Raw genomic sequence first — 16610 nt, 5'->3', positions numbered from 1 at the left:
TATTGTCTATATCAGAAATGATGATTGATCTCTTATAGTAAAATAAATAATGGTTATTTATCTTTTCTGGATTCTTTTGAAGAATCATACCACAATTCGGTCATCTAGAAAAAGTTGAAAAAACTGAGTATTATTGACAGAACAAGAAGTGGTGGAGACAATAGACACACACAGATCAAATCTGCAAAATCGCTTAAGGAGTTTACCTAACATAACAGTGATTTGCACACCGCAGAAGACTTTTGTTCTGGATTGACTTTGAGTCCTCTGTTAAATATTATTTACTTTGTGTTTGTTAGTACAGAAACACAGCACAGAGAAAGAAGAACTAAAAAGGTAAGATTTTGAAATTATCAGAATGTTGTTTAGAAAGAAATAAAAAAAAAATAGAATCACATTAATAGAAGTTGTTATTTTGGTATTTACTTCCCATATTCTATTCTTGTTACTTTTAGTTTACGTTAATAGAAGTTTATGAAAAACGGAACTTTTCATTGCAGGTGAAATCACCCGTTTAAGATTTGCAGGGTGGAACAGTAGTTAAATTATGATTGAGTTGGTGTTAATAAAATAATACAGATAATTAAACTACATATAAAATAATATTATAAAAGATTAATAGTATTAAAAACTTAAAATAACATATCTGATAAAATAAATCACATTCAAAATACTAATGAAAAAATCAAATATTTCGTAACATTTAAGCTCAAGATTTTAACAATACATAGTAATATCATTTAAAAATAAAATGTTTCTTAAAAAGAAAGTGATAAAATGTTTCTTAAAAAGAAAGTGATAAAATATTTCAAGATTTGATGTATTTTAAATAAGAAAGGTTTTCAAGATTTGATTTTATCAATTCCTAATTCCACACGTGATTTAATTTTGTTCTATACTAGGGAGTTATGCATTCATAGTATAGTGGCATAGATATTAATTACATGTTAGATTATAATACTTTATTATGACAGAAAAATAATAATAGAGTCATACTATTACAATTAAAATTTTTAATTTATTACGTTATATTTGTCTTCTAAAAAATAAACTTATCATTATAATTACCAAATTTAACTTTTCATGCTTTGGACTAGGATACAAAAGGTCTTCTCCCAAAACATTGATTTTAAACTTATTTGAAAACAAATCATTATTTTGAAATCAAAATTTATCATAAACTATCAAATAAAGCTGCCCTAATTAATTTTACTGAATTTGAAAACCTTTTTCCCCACCAACATGTAATTGTGATTGACGAACAAATACATGCATCCAAATTCCAATTACCTTCATGTATATGCACCAAATCAACTTAAAAGGTTGTGTTTTTCTAACTACATTACATAAGGTCAAAGAAAAACACAATAACAGCTTTGTAATTATGGCACAATTGAAAGGTTCAAATATCTTTAAAATGCTAAATCACTATGCAATTGATGGCTAAAATCCTTAATACTACTTAATAACCTTAATAATTTTGTTATAGAAGTGGTCAAACATAAAAAACCTTCATTAACCAGTACCAATCTAGTGCATTAATTATGGTGCAACACTTTCAAGGTTGTTCCAACTAATAAAATCTGCATGCAAATTTTCAGAACCCACTTGAGAAAGTTGGTCAAAAAGATAGGATTATAATTGCCTTGTCCTAGTTGAATAAACTGCCTTGCCTTGTCTTGTCTTATTTTGAAATTTACCTTTTTATTTATTTAATAATAAAGTGTGGTTGATTTAATGTTTAAAATAATTATTTATTATTTCAATACATTTTTTATATTTTTTTAAAAACTTTAAATTAAATGGCATCTGATCATTTTCAATGTTTATAACCATTTATGGTTTTTTCTGCATTCTAATGAGCCGTTCCATTTAACTTGATTTAATGTTCATATCTCAAATTTAATAGATTGGGCAAGTGAATTTGAATAGCATAAAAGATTAATGACTGTTTTGTGAAATTTCATACTATAATTATGTTAAAAGTCTTTATTCATATAGTTTTTAAAATAATTATTATAAAAGTTTTAAAAAAATATATTGTATTGTATTATATGTAACATTTTCTGTAACTAAAATTTACTGAGAATCTATTTAGTAATCATTTGTTCCTATATAATATTTTATTTACTAAAATAAAAATATTTACTATGCTTTAATTCAATTTTAATGAAAAAATATATTATCTAGAATTTTAACAATAACAGATGAAAATAAACCATTTTTTTATCAAAAAAGGAAAATCATAGAGAATAAAACATGTAAACTGAAAAAACGGTTACTTCTAGAATGAACCAATTAAATAGTGCTAAATTAGGGTTTAATGTGACAATCAAAAACTTGTGTTCTGCACTTTCTTTCTCGTTGACTTGGAAGAGCGCATGGGAAACCGGTGGACCCGCCTACAGCAGAGTCCTATCCTCTTCCAGAACTCAACACCGTCACCGCTCTCGTATTCCAATCTAAACAAATTTCAATAAATTAATTAATTAGTTTCCCATTTCATCTTCTTCTTAATTTTTTTTTTCTGTTCTTCTAGACTTCCAGAAAAAAAAATCCCAATTTTGACTTTTAGGTGCTTTTGAAATTTTCTGATAAATTACAATGCATGTCGAGAGGTATTTGCCAAATGTCAAGTGTTAGTTGTAACAAAAGAAAATATATATACAATATTAAACATTATATTTTTAATAAATATATTTACGTGATATATTTTGGATTTTGAATTGGATATAATTTAATTCAAGGAATGCTGATTTGAGAAAGAACACTTTAAACTAAAAATATAGCCTAATTTGCACTTTTATTTTTAGTTTCAATACGGAATATATTTTGTATTCATTAATGTTTTATTTTTCTTCTCTTTATCATAATTATTTAATTAATTCCTCGTTTATTACCAAAACTGTACTTACCTAAACACACATCGTTTCACAAAAAGAAAATACAATTGAAAATTCATGTATTTTATAGTATTTTACGTCATTAATTAATTTATTCATTAAACTAGCTTAATTAACAATCTTATGTTAAGTATTTTCTTATTTAGTTTTGTCAAATATAGATTAAGTTATTATGTTGAAAAAGGGAGGAGAAAAGTACAATATGTTAAAATATATATAATTTATCTATTAAAATTTCAAATGTTTCCCTTCATGCTCACCATATATTAGTTGAATTGGCACTAGGGTTTTCATGATTTCTTAATTAGTATTACAAAATGTTCTAGATTGCCGTAATGCGTATGAAATTTTCATTGTTCTAGATAGAATGACAAAAGCACAAAATTGTTATGAGAAGGTCAAAAGCTAAAAATTCCAATTCTATTATATATATAACATGCATGAAGCAAACGTGCAAAGTTCAAAATCAATTTATTCAAATCAAAAGATAATGGACCTAAATCATCGTAATTTCTTTATTGGAAAAAGAAAAAGCGAAAGAATGAAGAGAAAAGAATATGAATGGTAATGAAAGAGAGAGCATGAGAAAATGGTGGTTAGAATTTGATGAAGCAAATTTTGCGTTGACTTTGGTGGCATGTACGTGGGAAACTGTTCACCACTCATGCTGTAGAGAACCAAGTCTAGGTTCCAGAACATTTCCTCTTCATGAGTTCATCAATCACTGTCACTTGTTGCAGTTTATAATCTCATAAGTTAAAACTTTTTGTTATAGCCACGTTGTAACGCAATTTTTGTTTTCAAATTCTTCTAGAAAATCTCACTTTTGACCTATATTTATATTCCAAGAAAATTGAAGAGATACGGAAGAGTATATTTTAAGAAAAAAAGAAATGCAAAAAAGAAAAGTTAAGATTTTTTTATTTGAATAGTTAAGATTTTTTTTATTTGAATGATTAAATTATTATTTTTCTTATTGGTGATTTTCTAGGATTCTCACATTTAGAATTTTTCATTCATATTTTACTTGTCTAGATCAATAACTAGATGGATAAACTATGTTTAATCTATAGAAAAGATTAACAATGTAATTCAAAATTTTAAAATAAAGTTTTATCTTTAAAGAATTTAAGATATCGTCCTTTAGAGCATGAAGTTTCGTTATGATTTTATTTTTACAAAACACATTAAAGGATGAAATGAATATTTAAATTATATTTAATCTCGATTTTTTGTGCGGTGTAAAATTATTGGATATACCGAAAAAATTCTATATTCTTATATGATATTTAGATTTACATTTATATTTCTAACGCTTTTCTATTTTATTTTCTAATGAGAGAAGAAATTATGAAAAGATTAATATTTATGTAATTCTTTATTCCATTTCTTATTGATCAAATCATTTGAAAAATTTGTTGTATGTGTTTGAAGTATTTCCTTTCTTATTGATGTTTTTAGTATCAAAGAGAGTATAACTTAGCAACCCATATAGCACCTCTATGGAAAATAATTTTTTTAACAATTAAATTTTGACAACTTTCTATTATAATTTAATGTATCATTTTTTAAGAGGTATTTCATTTTCTCATTTTTTTATATTTTTAAACCAATTAAAAAATGATATATCATATTGTAAGAGAAAATTATTAAAATTTAGTTGTTAACATATCATTATCCCACCTTTATACCACATTGGTTTTAATAGGAGTTGATATAGTATATTCTAATTTTAGGTCATTGTTTTACTTCTTTTCCATGGTTATAATGTTTTCGTTCTTCCTTTTTCTTTGTTCATACAAAAAATTCATCTCCTATCATAATTATCTAGGAAGCTTCCACATTCACAAGAAACTTGAAGACATCATATTCTTTTATAAATAGAAAACTTCAAAAGACTATTAAGATTTTTTATATTGTATAGAACAATTCATAATGAGAAAGATATCATACATTTTATATAGAAAACTTCAAAAGACTCTTAGAATTATTATATAAAGCAGAAAAATTCATAATGGGTTCATTGCACAAAGTACTTATTCTCCACATTAGAGATCTCAGAAGAATTTCTTAAAATCCTTTTTTTTAGTCTCCATGGTACTTGTTGTGGTCCCCACAATATTACATATCATTTTTAAGAAAACTCATAGCTAATGATATATTTCATAGAGTTGAAAATGTATATTCATATTCCGTGATATTCTGTGTATTTGATTGTTGATCTACTAATGATGATGCTATTGCTTTCCATGTACTCGTGTTTCCTTTTAAGAAAACATTCTTAATAGTTAAAAACAAGTTATCTTTAAAACAAATAAAATATCAAAAAAGCAATATTTGGTCTTCACCTTCCGCAAAGTGGCTTGCAACGTGCTACCTAATTGCCCCTTTGTTGTTGTAATCATAATTAGGTGAAAGAAAAAAAAAAAAAGCTTTTCATTTTATCGTAATTGATTTCGATCATTAGTTATTCGTAGCTATATTGTAGTTTCCGTTCCATATATAATTTTAGCTGAGTGTAAGACTTTTTCTTTTCTAACTTAGAGAATTAGTTCAAATGAAATGGATAATGAAATATTATTTTGAAAAGAAAACATAAATAAATTTAAAATATTTCATTTTTTAGTTATTATAAATCTTCATACTTTTAAATTTGAGTGACTATATTTATCTTTTAACTCAATTGAGTTTCATTTTTCTTTTAAATTAAACAATTTTGTCCCTTTTTCAAATGTGATTAAATTAGTATTAACCCTAATTACAATTATTATGAATTTATACATTAAATTACTTCACTCAAATATTAAAATTAACTTTATTTTTCAATTTAAATTTAAACAAAATAAATATTTTAAAATTATGTATATGTTTTTTTAAAATTTGATCAAAATGTTCAGTCTTATCTAATAATCAAGTTCACTATTGACTACAAGAACTAACTCACTATTTAAAAATAACAAAAACAAAATATAAAAAATGTAAATATAAAGTTCTTATAGTCATTTTTAAATTTTAAACTTAATTTTCATATGAATTTAAACCAAACTATAAAATATTTTACATCTTATAACTTAATTTGTGTACTTAAATCAATTCTCTAAATTACATAATATTTATAATAATAAAATAAGTTGTGTAATTTATTTACTTTTATTCGCAAGTAAATTGAATTCAATCGTATATTAAAGAGGGACAACATTACTCTATTTAAAAGAAATGTGAGACTTATTTGACTAAAAAAAATAAATTTCTTTCTTAACATTAACATTTGATATTGAATAGAAGACAATGACATTTTACATTAACATTTGATGTTGTGGCATTGGTACTGACACTATTGTCACGTGGAAAGACACGACCTTGACACCTGAAAAAAGAAATAAAATATAAAAAAAACATACTATGAATTGACAAGTGATATTTACAAAAATGATATTGCAACAGAAATATTTACAAAAAGTGATATTTTTGTTTATACAAAGCCAAAAGAATTTTTTTTTAACAAAAAATTAGAATTTAATTGAAGAAAAAATAACATAATCAAATTGAATAAAAATAACAAAGTAAGGATTAAAATAGTATTTTAACTTTTATTTTATATATATTTTTCTCTGCTTTCTCTTAATCAAATAAATGCAATGCTCGAATTTTCTTTCTTATCTTTTATCTTTTATCTTTTATCTTTAGTCACCAAAAGTTGTTAATCACTTTAGTGTGACCAATTTAGATACCAATTTACAAAATAAAAAATTATAATTGGTCGCTAAATTTATAATTTACTTTATTTTTCCTGTAAAACAACACAAAGTACATTAATTTCCACTTTTTCTATTTTTTCACTATCTCATTTTGTAATTATGTAAAATTAGGACAATTCTAATGATTTTCATATTGGTTTAGTGCAAGATAAATGTCTAAATGATATGCAATTTAACTAATAATTAACACTTATCACTCGTTCAGGCAGGCAAGAAAGCCATTGAAATTATTTTTGCTTATGTTAAATTTTAGCTCAAGCGACAACTATGTTGCTCAAGCAAGAACTCCTATCACCCAAGTAAGAATCTCTCACCCAAGCAAGAACGCTCTAGAGTTTTATTTCAATTTCTATAAACCATGCCGCTTAAGTGACAAGGATCTCACCCAGGTGAAACTTGTGCTGTTTTAATTTCTTATTTTACCATGTGAATTACTGTGATAATTATGAAATATGATGTATGAGGCTATGAATGAAAGATGTTGGTATGTTGAGAATTGACTTGATGTGCTTTGCATGAAACATGATTGATTTTGAGATAACACGTGGAAGATAAGAGAATGTCATGGAGAAATTCTTTTGGTTATAATATAATGTACATAATGATTTATGGATTCAAGTAAAATTACATCTTGACACTCTAAATGATCATTCAGACTCATATAGAGTAGAATGATCCATGTGGTGAGAGTAACAGGAGGTCCTAGTCTAAGATAGAATAGTGGTCTTAAATGATCATGAAGTAACCTTATGTGTGGTAGAGTAACTCATTGACAATGGCTTTGCAAAGCAGTAGAGGCCCCTACAAGTGCAAGTTTCCAGTGAATCTGATTTGATTATGTTGGGAATCCAAGTGTGAGTCTAAGTCCTACATTAAGTAAAAATGAGAAAGTTGAGCAGCATATAAGGATCAAGGCCCATAAACCTATCGCCTCAAGATTTTGGATTAAGAGTGGTGTCAATCCTTTATGTGAGTTGAGCTAATGCTCGTTGGTATTAAATCTTCTCGGTGATCCTCTCTCGAAAGATCCAACACATTACATGTATTCGGATAATTGAGTTAGAGTGTCATTTATGCTTTAGTAATACATGTGACTTGTGTTGAGATAATTTGATTATTATTTGTTCACTTTAAAATTAACTAGCTTACCATTCTCATTGTGTATTTGTTATCTTGTTTGCCTTTTCCTTATCCTATGATTACCATCACTTGGTGTGAGCAGATGAGGAGAGGTGGAGGGGACGTTGCGATTTAGATTAGATGTTGTAGATAGTTCTCTTTCATCACATCCTTTTAAAAAACTCTAGTGTTTATATTCATAGTTTGTTCTTTGGGGTTTTTTTTGCGCCTTAGATATCATGTATACCTTTGTATTTTTAGAATGATTGTAATAGTTAAATCTAGTTTACTCTTTCTGGCTTGCTCGATTATATTCAAGCATGTCATGTTTTATTTAATAATATTTTCTATTAAATGGGATGTTACATTTTTTTATCAGGGCATTTGTTCCTTAGAAACATGTAGGTTTGTGCGTGTTAAGCTCCCTTTGTTGTTTGTTAGGTAAATTCTTTTTTGAGTTGGATTAATGGTTTTCCTCCTGTGAGCAAAGTTATGGCACCTAAATCAGCTCTTCCACCACCTCCAACACTAAACATGCTCGATGTAGCCGGAATGATACCATGATGCAGTAAAATCAGGCGTCGATGCAACGACAAAAAGCATCCCTCCAGCAACAACAGTTGGTCACACTTAAGAAAATAATTAAATTTGGTCGCACTTTATCATCCATTTTTATTACATACTCATTTATACAATCAGATCTAATAATAAAATCACATTTTTATAATATTTATGAATAATTGCATAAAGGTCTTCGACTCATCCTCTTCTAATTGCAGAGTTGAGTTCCTTTCAAATAAAGTAATATTATTTATATACACTTATTTCATCTTACAAAATTTACACACATTTTTATCATTTACAATTTTTATTCTTTTACTATTTTTCTTCAAATTACCCAATATTATTTTAAATATTAATAGTTTTTATTAGAAAATTACACTAATTTATCCATCGAACATTTTTCATTTACTATAATATCTATGTTATCTTTTTTTTCTACTCTATTATCTTCATAACGATCTCAGACTAATGCTAAAAAAGAAATTGACATGTATTTCTTTCTTTTAAGAATTGAATTTAACTAAACTTTACAAAACTAATTTATAAAGTAAAGTTATATTTCTTTATATACAGTTTATATACAGTAAATTCGACATATTTTTAGTTGACATATATTTAGTTGACATAGAATCTCAAATTAGTCTTTTAATTTCTTCATATCTTATAAAACAACTAAGAACTTTTGCAAGTTTTCATATGTGAAATATGAATTACAGAAATAGGTTCAACAAACATAGTATGTAACTCAGAATAGTAATTGCATGACAATGACATTATGCAAATACAACATGATATTATGTGCTTAAAACAGATTCAACAATTGAGAAGCAAAAGCACCGGTTCTGTCCTCAAACCAGAAAATTGCATCACTGGAAATCAAAAGGAAGCGACATCAGTTCTGTAATAGAATAGACCAGATGGAGAACCATTGGGAAGCAGTGCAAGCCTGACAGGACTAGCAGCACCTTCTTCCACTGTTAGATAACCAGTGTTTGATGTTATATCTGTCTTCACATAACCAGGACAAACACTGTTTATGCACAATGATGGGTTTTTCTTAGCAAGGATTCTTGTGTATCCATTCATAGCAGCTTTTGACACAATATAGGCACCTATATACCTTGGCCACCCTTTACTCTCTAATGAACCTTCTTTGAAATCATTCAGAAACTTCTTCACTATTTCATCCACTTTCTCTTCTGTTAGGTTATCAGCATCACTCAACACTCCTCTTGCCCATGATTCCTTAGGAAAACTCTGAATTTGACATGATTAAGCAACAAGACCTTAAGAAAATTAAAGGAACCGAGATGCAATAATGAACTAATATCTGTTACAGGATAGTTTTGTATAAACTCAATGTCGCATTGCATAACATATGGATTGGCTATTCATTAACTATTCAGAAGTGATGAAGTTATTGGCACAATCAGTTGGAGTTTATCCAGAAAAATAGGAAAATAATTTACTGGTACAAGAAGTTGTTGCCTACCTCTAACTGCCCCAGAATGGATGATACATTCACAATTGTTGGTGAATCAGACAATTGGAGGAGGGGCATGAGTGATTCTACAGTTATTTTAGTGCCATAGTAATTTATCTGCAAGCATTCTTCAGCTAACTCATATGTTTGAGTCATTGCCTTTGTTCCTTCTTCTTCTGATACAGCCTGCAGAATATGACAGCACTCTATCAAACCTCTAATAGTGTCCCCTGATCAAAATAAAACAATCACAACCTTTCTAACTTACATTTCTCTTGTTCTATCACTTTAACATTGCAAAAATGGCAAATTCCAATATTCTGAATACTATCAAGATAAGCAGGATAATTTAAGTAGAGCAATTAAACATTGCTGAAATGCCAAAGCTCCAACCAGAACTGATAAAAGTTTTCACAGTTATCAAGTTAAGAATAAGCTGTTTAATAAAAAAGACATTGTAGTTCAGAGAGCTTGAAAAGTATAAAGTCTTTCTGGGCTAGTGTACAACTTTATATGTCTATTAACTAGCATTTGGAAAAGGACTAGATACTCACCCCACGCTTAAGGAGAACTGAAGGCAATAAACCAACGTCTTTGGTTACTGTTCCACCAATCCCCGCATTGTTAACCTGCATTGTACAATTTTTCTCAATGAAATATGCAAACATCTAAAATCACAGCTTATGAGAGTCCCTTTGAAACAATCAAGAAAATTTATCAGCACTAAATAACTAGATATGAAAGAAATCTTTCAAGTTGGTAACAAAAAACTGAATCTCACTTAATACATAATGGAAGATGGAAAACATATAATGGAAGATGAAAAACAGCATAACATACATAATGAAGACAGTTTACACCAAATAAAGAGCAAATAAAAAATATCTCACACATTCTTAACATTCAGAACCACAACTAAGATTCTAGCTATGAATAACAGCCGTAGCAACATGATTACACCGACATGCAAAAGCAAAGGGAATTAAGAAAAAAGTAAAAATTGATGTTCAGAATCATACAAAAAGAAAACTAATTGTTTCTGCACTTACAAGATTGCTGTGACAGACTTTCATTCACAACCAAACTAAAAGAGAGAGGAGAATCAAAGATGAAATTTACCAGAATATCAAGTTTTCCGAACTTTGATTTGATAAAATCAGCGAGAGAAGCTACACTGGTTGCATCAGCCACATCCAGAAGATGAAACATCACACGGTGAGATAGACCTGAGGCTTTTATTTTTTCCATTGCATGCAGACCCCTCTCCTCATTTCTTGCTGTGAGTACCACCTTGATCCCTGCTGAGGCTAATTGCTTAACTATCTCTAATCCGATTCCTTTATTTGCACCTGTCACAACTGCATACCTGATAAACTCAAACCCACAAAGGTCAAAAGGAATTCACAAAAATGTAAGATTTGAGTTCAACAACAAAAGTGAAAATTGAAAGCTGAATAACAAAACTAAAAAAGGCCAATGTTCTACCTTTCTGTTGCCTCTCCCATCTTTAATTTCAACTTTTAACTCAGTTGTTGCAAATCTGTTGAGCCTGCTATCTTTTATAATGAGAAAATTTTGACAGTAATAATGCCCCATCAGTTATGAAAAAGACAAGGGCTGAATTTCCTTGTAATTTGTGTATCCTTCTATTAATGATTCTCTTTTTGTGTAAAGATGAAAATACAGAACAATAGGTTGTGAAAAAGAAAAATTCCAAATTCGGAACAGAGGACATGGTCTTCTTCAGCAGAGTTATATGTTTATTTTATTTTATTATTATAAATGAATGAATGAGTACTGAACACACAAAATAGATCTTAGAAGAATTAATACCAATCTAAGTTAAACATAAAAATAAAAAGAATGAAACATTTTATGATTATTTGTTTGAACAGTTCTTTTGAGAAAAGAAATGCAGAAAAAGATTAGGAAAAACTACCAAATTTTGAAACCTGACTTTCTACTCTTCTAAATTGATAGCCAGTTTTTATAGTGTTTCTTAGTGCAATGTGCTTGATTTGGTATGCCAATTTTCAAATTAAGGGAGCGGAATCTTATGATAATTAGGGTTTGGCCTGGTTGAACTCAATTTTCAAAGTTAAGGGGAGAATATTAGAAAAAAATGACTCTGAAGATGATTATACTTCGTCCTTTATTTTTTTTTCACTCATTCATGATGCATGAATTAGATAAAATAAATAAATAAATAAAATCATATCGATGCTTATTTATACTAAATGCTCATCATTTCAGCTTTTTCATTTATACTAAAAGCATTTGGTTTTAATTCAATCATAATATAAATTTTACATTTGCACTAAATGCAAACTTTTATTATATGAATTACCAAGATAAAATTTTAGTTTTAATTAGAAAACAACAGAAAAGTATATATCCAAGATTGTTAATGATTAATGTAAGCCTGAAATCTAATTGTCCCAACACCCAAACCTCCTTCGAGTGCATTTAAAGAAAGATGATGATCAAGATTGTTAGGTTCCACAACAGATGAATCTGTATCCAAGGTCGTGTCTTCCTCCTGGTTATCATCCTTTTCACCTTTCAATGGCAAATAATGTCTGTTACGACGTTTATGATTAAAGGAAAACTTTTCATCAAAAAATAACATAAACTTTTCTCTCTTCGTAATTGCATCTGCTCCAGGTGTACTGAAAATTTGTTATTAGGAGGAATAGATGGTGCAGGTAACAGAGGAGGCAGAAAAGCTTTTGAAACTGGTTTACTAGGATTATTGGTTGTACTGGAAGGGTATGAAATGAGTATATAAATATTATTATTTATTAAGAAAGTCATTTATTTTATCTATGTAAGGTAGCAGTAAACTATTATTATTATTATTATTATTATTACTAGTGTAAACACAGGCGCTATCGCGCCTGTGTGTACGCATTTTTTGAATTATATTAATAATTGATGATATTGTAATGTTATTAATTTAATAAACAAAATAAAAGTATATTTATAAAAAATAAAATAAAATGTACGGAGAAAATAAGAGAAAAATAACTGTTGATGAATAGTAAGAGAAAAAAAGAAAAAGGAGATAAGTAAATAATTTTATAAAAACTTGTAAAAGTAACCGTTAATTTTTAAAAATTTAATAAATAATTAAATTATAAAGGGTAAAGTTGGAATTATGAAATGTGGACACAAAAGAGGGAATCCCCTTTATATATAGTTATAGATTATTATTATTATTATTATTATTATTAGGGTTAAATATGTTTTTTGTCCCTAGTTTCAGTGAATTTTGGAATTAGTCCATTTTCGAAACTTGATACCAATTTAGTTATTTATCTTTAGAAATGTGTGAATTTAGTACTTATTACCAAATTTTATTAAGTTTATCTGACGTTTCAAGCGCATTTCATGATAATATTTGAATTGTTTATACCGTTTGACACATCTTTGCTTCAATATTAACTTAAATATTATCATAAAATGCATTTAAAATGTCAAATAAACTTAACAAAAATTGGTAAAAATGACTAAATCCACATATTTCAAAAAATGAAAGACTAAATTGGTATCAAGTTTCAAAGAGGGACTAATTCCAAAATTCACTGAAACTTGAGGGACCAAAAACATATTTAACCCTTATTATTATTGTTTTACCCATGTATAAGGTCATTTTAGCTTATGATAATTTATTTAAATTTTAATATAAATTCAAAAATAAAATAAAGGAATATGTATGTTTGTTTTTAGATCTGAATTTTGACAAAAATTTAAAATTTGTCCCTGTCCAAAATTATGATACATTTTTTGTTTTCAAATTTTAAAAATAAATGGATATAATTTTTTTAATTTAATTAATTAATTTTTTTAATATGTGAAACACATATTAAATTATCATTTGAGTTGTTTATACAATTTGATACATTCTCGTATTAATTTTAGTTGATCAATTTTAATTGATGATTGAAATATATAAAAATTGCAAACAAAAATGAATTTCTTAATCCTAAAATAAAATATATTAAAAGTTATAAACAATTAAGAGTATTAATTTGAGTTGGTGGTAGAAAAAAAGAGTCATATGTGGATGTTATATCAAAATTACAAAAACAAGAATGTTCTAAAATAAAATATATTAAAAGTTATAAATAATTAAGACTATTAATTTGAGTTGGTGATAGAAAAAAAAAAGTCATATGTGTGGATGTAACCTTATTGATTACACGATGAATCTTGACACTACTCCCCACTTTTTCTTAAAAGAAATTAACAAGCTTATTATGAATTATGTATTCCGATCTATTTACTTTAGCTAAAGTGAATGGTTCAAACACTTCACTGTATGAATTTGGAAAAGATAAACAATACGGATGCCTCAAATTTAAAATAAATGCCTGTAGTACTTAAATGTTAATTTTATTGCATACATAGTTTAGACTTTATTGAGACACAAACAACACAAGTTTAATACAACATCATATAATGTGCTTAAAACAGGTTCAACAATTTAAAAGCAAAAGCATTGGTTTTGTCCTCAAACGAGAAAATTACATCACTGGAAATCAAAAGGAAGCCACATCAGCTCTGTGATAGAAGAGACCAGATGGGGAGCCATTAGGAAGCAGTGCAAGCCTGACAGGACTAGCAGCACCTTCTTCCACTGTTAGATAACCAGTGTTGAATGTTAGATCTGTCTTTACATAACCAGGGCAAACACTGTTTATGCAGAATGATGGGTTTTTCTTTGCAAGGATTCTTGTGTACCCATTTATAGCAGCTTTTGACATAATATAGGCACCCTTATACCTAGGCCACCCTTTACTGTCTAATGAACCTTCTTTGAAATCACTTAGAAATTTCTTCACTATTTCATCCACTTTCTCTTCTGTGAGGTTATCTGCATCACTCAGCACTCCTCTTGCCCATGATTCCTCAGGGATGTTCTGAATTTTACATGATTAAACAATAAGACCTTAAGGAAATTAAAGGAAAGGAGATGCAATAATGAACTAATATAAGTTTTGTATAATGTTTTTGTTTAAACTCATGGATAGCATATGGATTAACTTCTTAATTCAACCTTATAAGATAAGGTTTGTGCTACTCATTTCAGCTGGTTACCAAAAATAAGAATTTCAAAGTTCAATCGTCATTTGCCCTTTCAAGTCAGATTTCATGCAAAACCATTAACAATTTATTGGCACAAGAAGTTATTGCCTACCTTTAATTGCCCCACAGAGGACGATACATTCACAATTGTTGGTGAATCGGATAATTGGAGGAGGGGCATGAGTGATTCTACAGTTATTTTAGTGCCATAGTAATTTATTTGCAAGCATTCTTCTGCTAACTCATATGTCTGAGTCATTGCCTTTGTTCCTTCTTCTTCTGTTGCAGCCTACAGAATATTGACAACACTCTATCAAGAAAGTCTTTCAAACCTCTAATAATGTCCATCACTTTAACATTGCAAAAAGGGAAAATCCCAACATTCTGAATGCTATCAAGAAAAGCAGGCTAATTTAAGTTCACAAATTAACATTACTGAAATGCCTAAGCTCCAACCACAATTGATCAAAGTTTTCACTGTGTTATCAAGTAAAGAATAAGCTGTTTAGTAAAAAAAAAAAATGTAGTTCAGAGGGCTTGAACAGTATAAAGTCTTTCTGGGCAAGTGTGCAGCTTTCAACATCCATTAACTAGCATTTGGAAAAGGCCTAGATACTCACCCCAGGCTTGAGGAGAACTGAACGCGATAAATCAATGTCTTTGGTTACTGCTCCAATAATCCCTGCATTGTTAACCTGCATTTTACAATTTCTCTTAATCAAATATGCAAACATCTAAAATCAAAGGTTATGAGACTCCCTAAACAATCATGAAAAATTTATCACTACTCGATAACTAGATATGAAAGAAATCTTTCAAGTTGGTAACCCGAAACTGAATCATACTTAATACACAATGGAAGATGGAAAAGAGCATAACCTGATACATAATGAAGACAGATTACACCAAATAAAACACATTCTTAACATGCAGAACCACAACTAAGATTCTAACAACGAATAACAACCGTAGCAACATGATTACACCGACATGCAAAAGCAAAGGGAACTAAGAAAAAAGTAAAAACTAATGTTCAGAATGATACAAAAAGAAAACTAATTGTGTCTGCACTTACAAGATTGCTGTGACAGACTTTCATTCACAACCAAATCAAAAGGGGAGAGAAGAATCAAAGATGAATTTTACCAGAATATCAAGTTTTCCAAACTTTGATTTGATGAAATCAGCGAGAGAAGCTACACTGGTTGCATCAGCCACATCCAGAAGATGAAACATCACAAGGTGAGATAGACCTGAGGCTTTTATTTTTTCCATTGCATGCAGACCCCTCTCTTCATTTCTTGCTGTGAGCACCACCTTGATCCCAGTTGAGGCTAATTGTTTAACTATCTCTAATCCGATTCCTTTGTTTGCTCCTGTCACAACTGCATACCTGATAAACTCAAACCCACAAAGGTTAAAAGGAATTCACAAAATGTAAGATTTGAGTTCAACAACAAAAGTGAAAATTGAAAGCTGAATAACAAAACTAAAAAATGCCAATGTTCTACCTTTCTTTTTCCTCTCCCATCTTTGGTTTCAACTTTCAACTCAGTTGTTGCAAACCTGTTGAGCCTGCTATCTTTTATAATGTGAAAATTTTGACAGTAATAAAGCCCCATCAGTTATTTCTTCAACTCTTATTAAATATGAGAAAGAAAAGGTCTAAATTTCCTTGTAATTTGTGTATTTGTA

General features: G+C 28.5%; 2 protein-coding genes across 2 annotated transcripts; both read right to left on the bottom strand.

Moving 5' to 3' along the window:
• Positions 1-9005: 9005 nt before the first annotated feature.
• On the bottom strand, positions 9006-11461 carry LOC114165811 (short-chain dehydrogenase/reductase 1-like). The gene is made up of 5 exons (XM_085667965.1): positions 11313-11461; positions 10947-11193; positions 10382-10456; positions 9837-10013; positions 9006-9601 (listed from the first exon to the last, which is right to left on the bottom strand). The coding sequence occupies exons 1-5, from the start codon at positions 11330-11332 to the stop codon at positions 9221-9223; spliced, it is 900 nt and encodes a 299-aa protein (XP_085524091.1). The 5' UTR covers positions 11333-11461; the 3' UTR covers positions 9006-9220.
• A 2745-nt stretch (positions 11462-14206) lies between these two features.
• Positions 14207-16576, bottom strand: LOC114165568 ((+)-neomenthol dehydrogenase-like). Its single transcript, XM_028050156.2, has 5 exons — positions 16427-16576; positions 16062-16308; positions 15536-15610; positions 15028-15204; positions 14207-14749 (listed from the first exon to the last, which is right to left on the bottom strand). The coding sequence occupies exons 1-5, from the start codon at positions 16444-16446 to the stop codon at positions 14369-14371; spliced, it is 900 nt and encodes a 299-aa protein (XP_027905957.2). The 5' UTR covers positions 16447-16576; the 3' UTR covers positions 14207-14368.
• Positions 16577-16610: the final 34 nt, after the last annotated feature.

Source organism: Vigna unguiculata, chromosome 10, assembly GCF_037176805.1.
Source record: "Vigna unguiculata cultivar grain cowpea cultivar isolate G323 ecotype 2 chromosome 10, ASM3717680v1, whole genome shotgun sequence".
In the NCBI taxonomy this organism is placed as follows: Eukaryota; Viridiplantae; Streptophyta; class Magnoliopsida; order Fabales; family Fabaceae; genus Vigna; species Vigna unguiculata.
This window is presented reverse-complemented; position numbering and strand designations above follow the sequence as displayed.

What these genes read in the sequence shown, in the direction of transcription:
- LOC114165811 (XM_085667965.1), bottom strand. Translation starts at nt 11,332, where the DNA reads ATGGGAGAGGCAACAGAAAG. An exon ending in TCGGAAAACTTGATATTCTG is followed by an intron (nt 10,457 to 10,946) that starts GTAAATTTCATC and finishes TGTACAATGCAG; the next exon opens with GTTAACAATGCGGGGATTGG. An exon ending in CCATTCTGGGGCAGTTAGAG is followed by an intron (nt 9,602 to 9,836) that starts GTAGGCAACAAC and finishes TGTCAAATTCAG; the next exon opens with AGTTTTCCTAAGGAATCATG.
- LOC114165568 (XM_028050156.2), bottom strand. Translation starts at nt 16,446, where the DNA reads ATGGGAGAGGAAAAAGAAAG. An exon ending in ATGGGAGAGGAAAAAGAAAG is followed by an intron (nt 16,309 to 16,426) that starts GTAGAACATTGG and finishes TGAGTTTATCAG; the next exon opens with GTATGCAGTTGTGACAGGAG. An exon ending in TTGGAAAACTTGATATTCTG is followed by an intron (nt 15,611 to 16,061) that starts GTAAAATTCATC and finishes TGTAAAATGCAG; the next exon opens with GTTAACAATGCAGGGATTAT.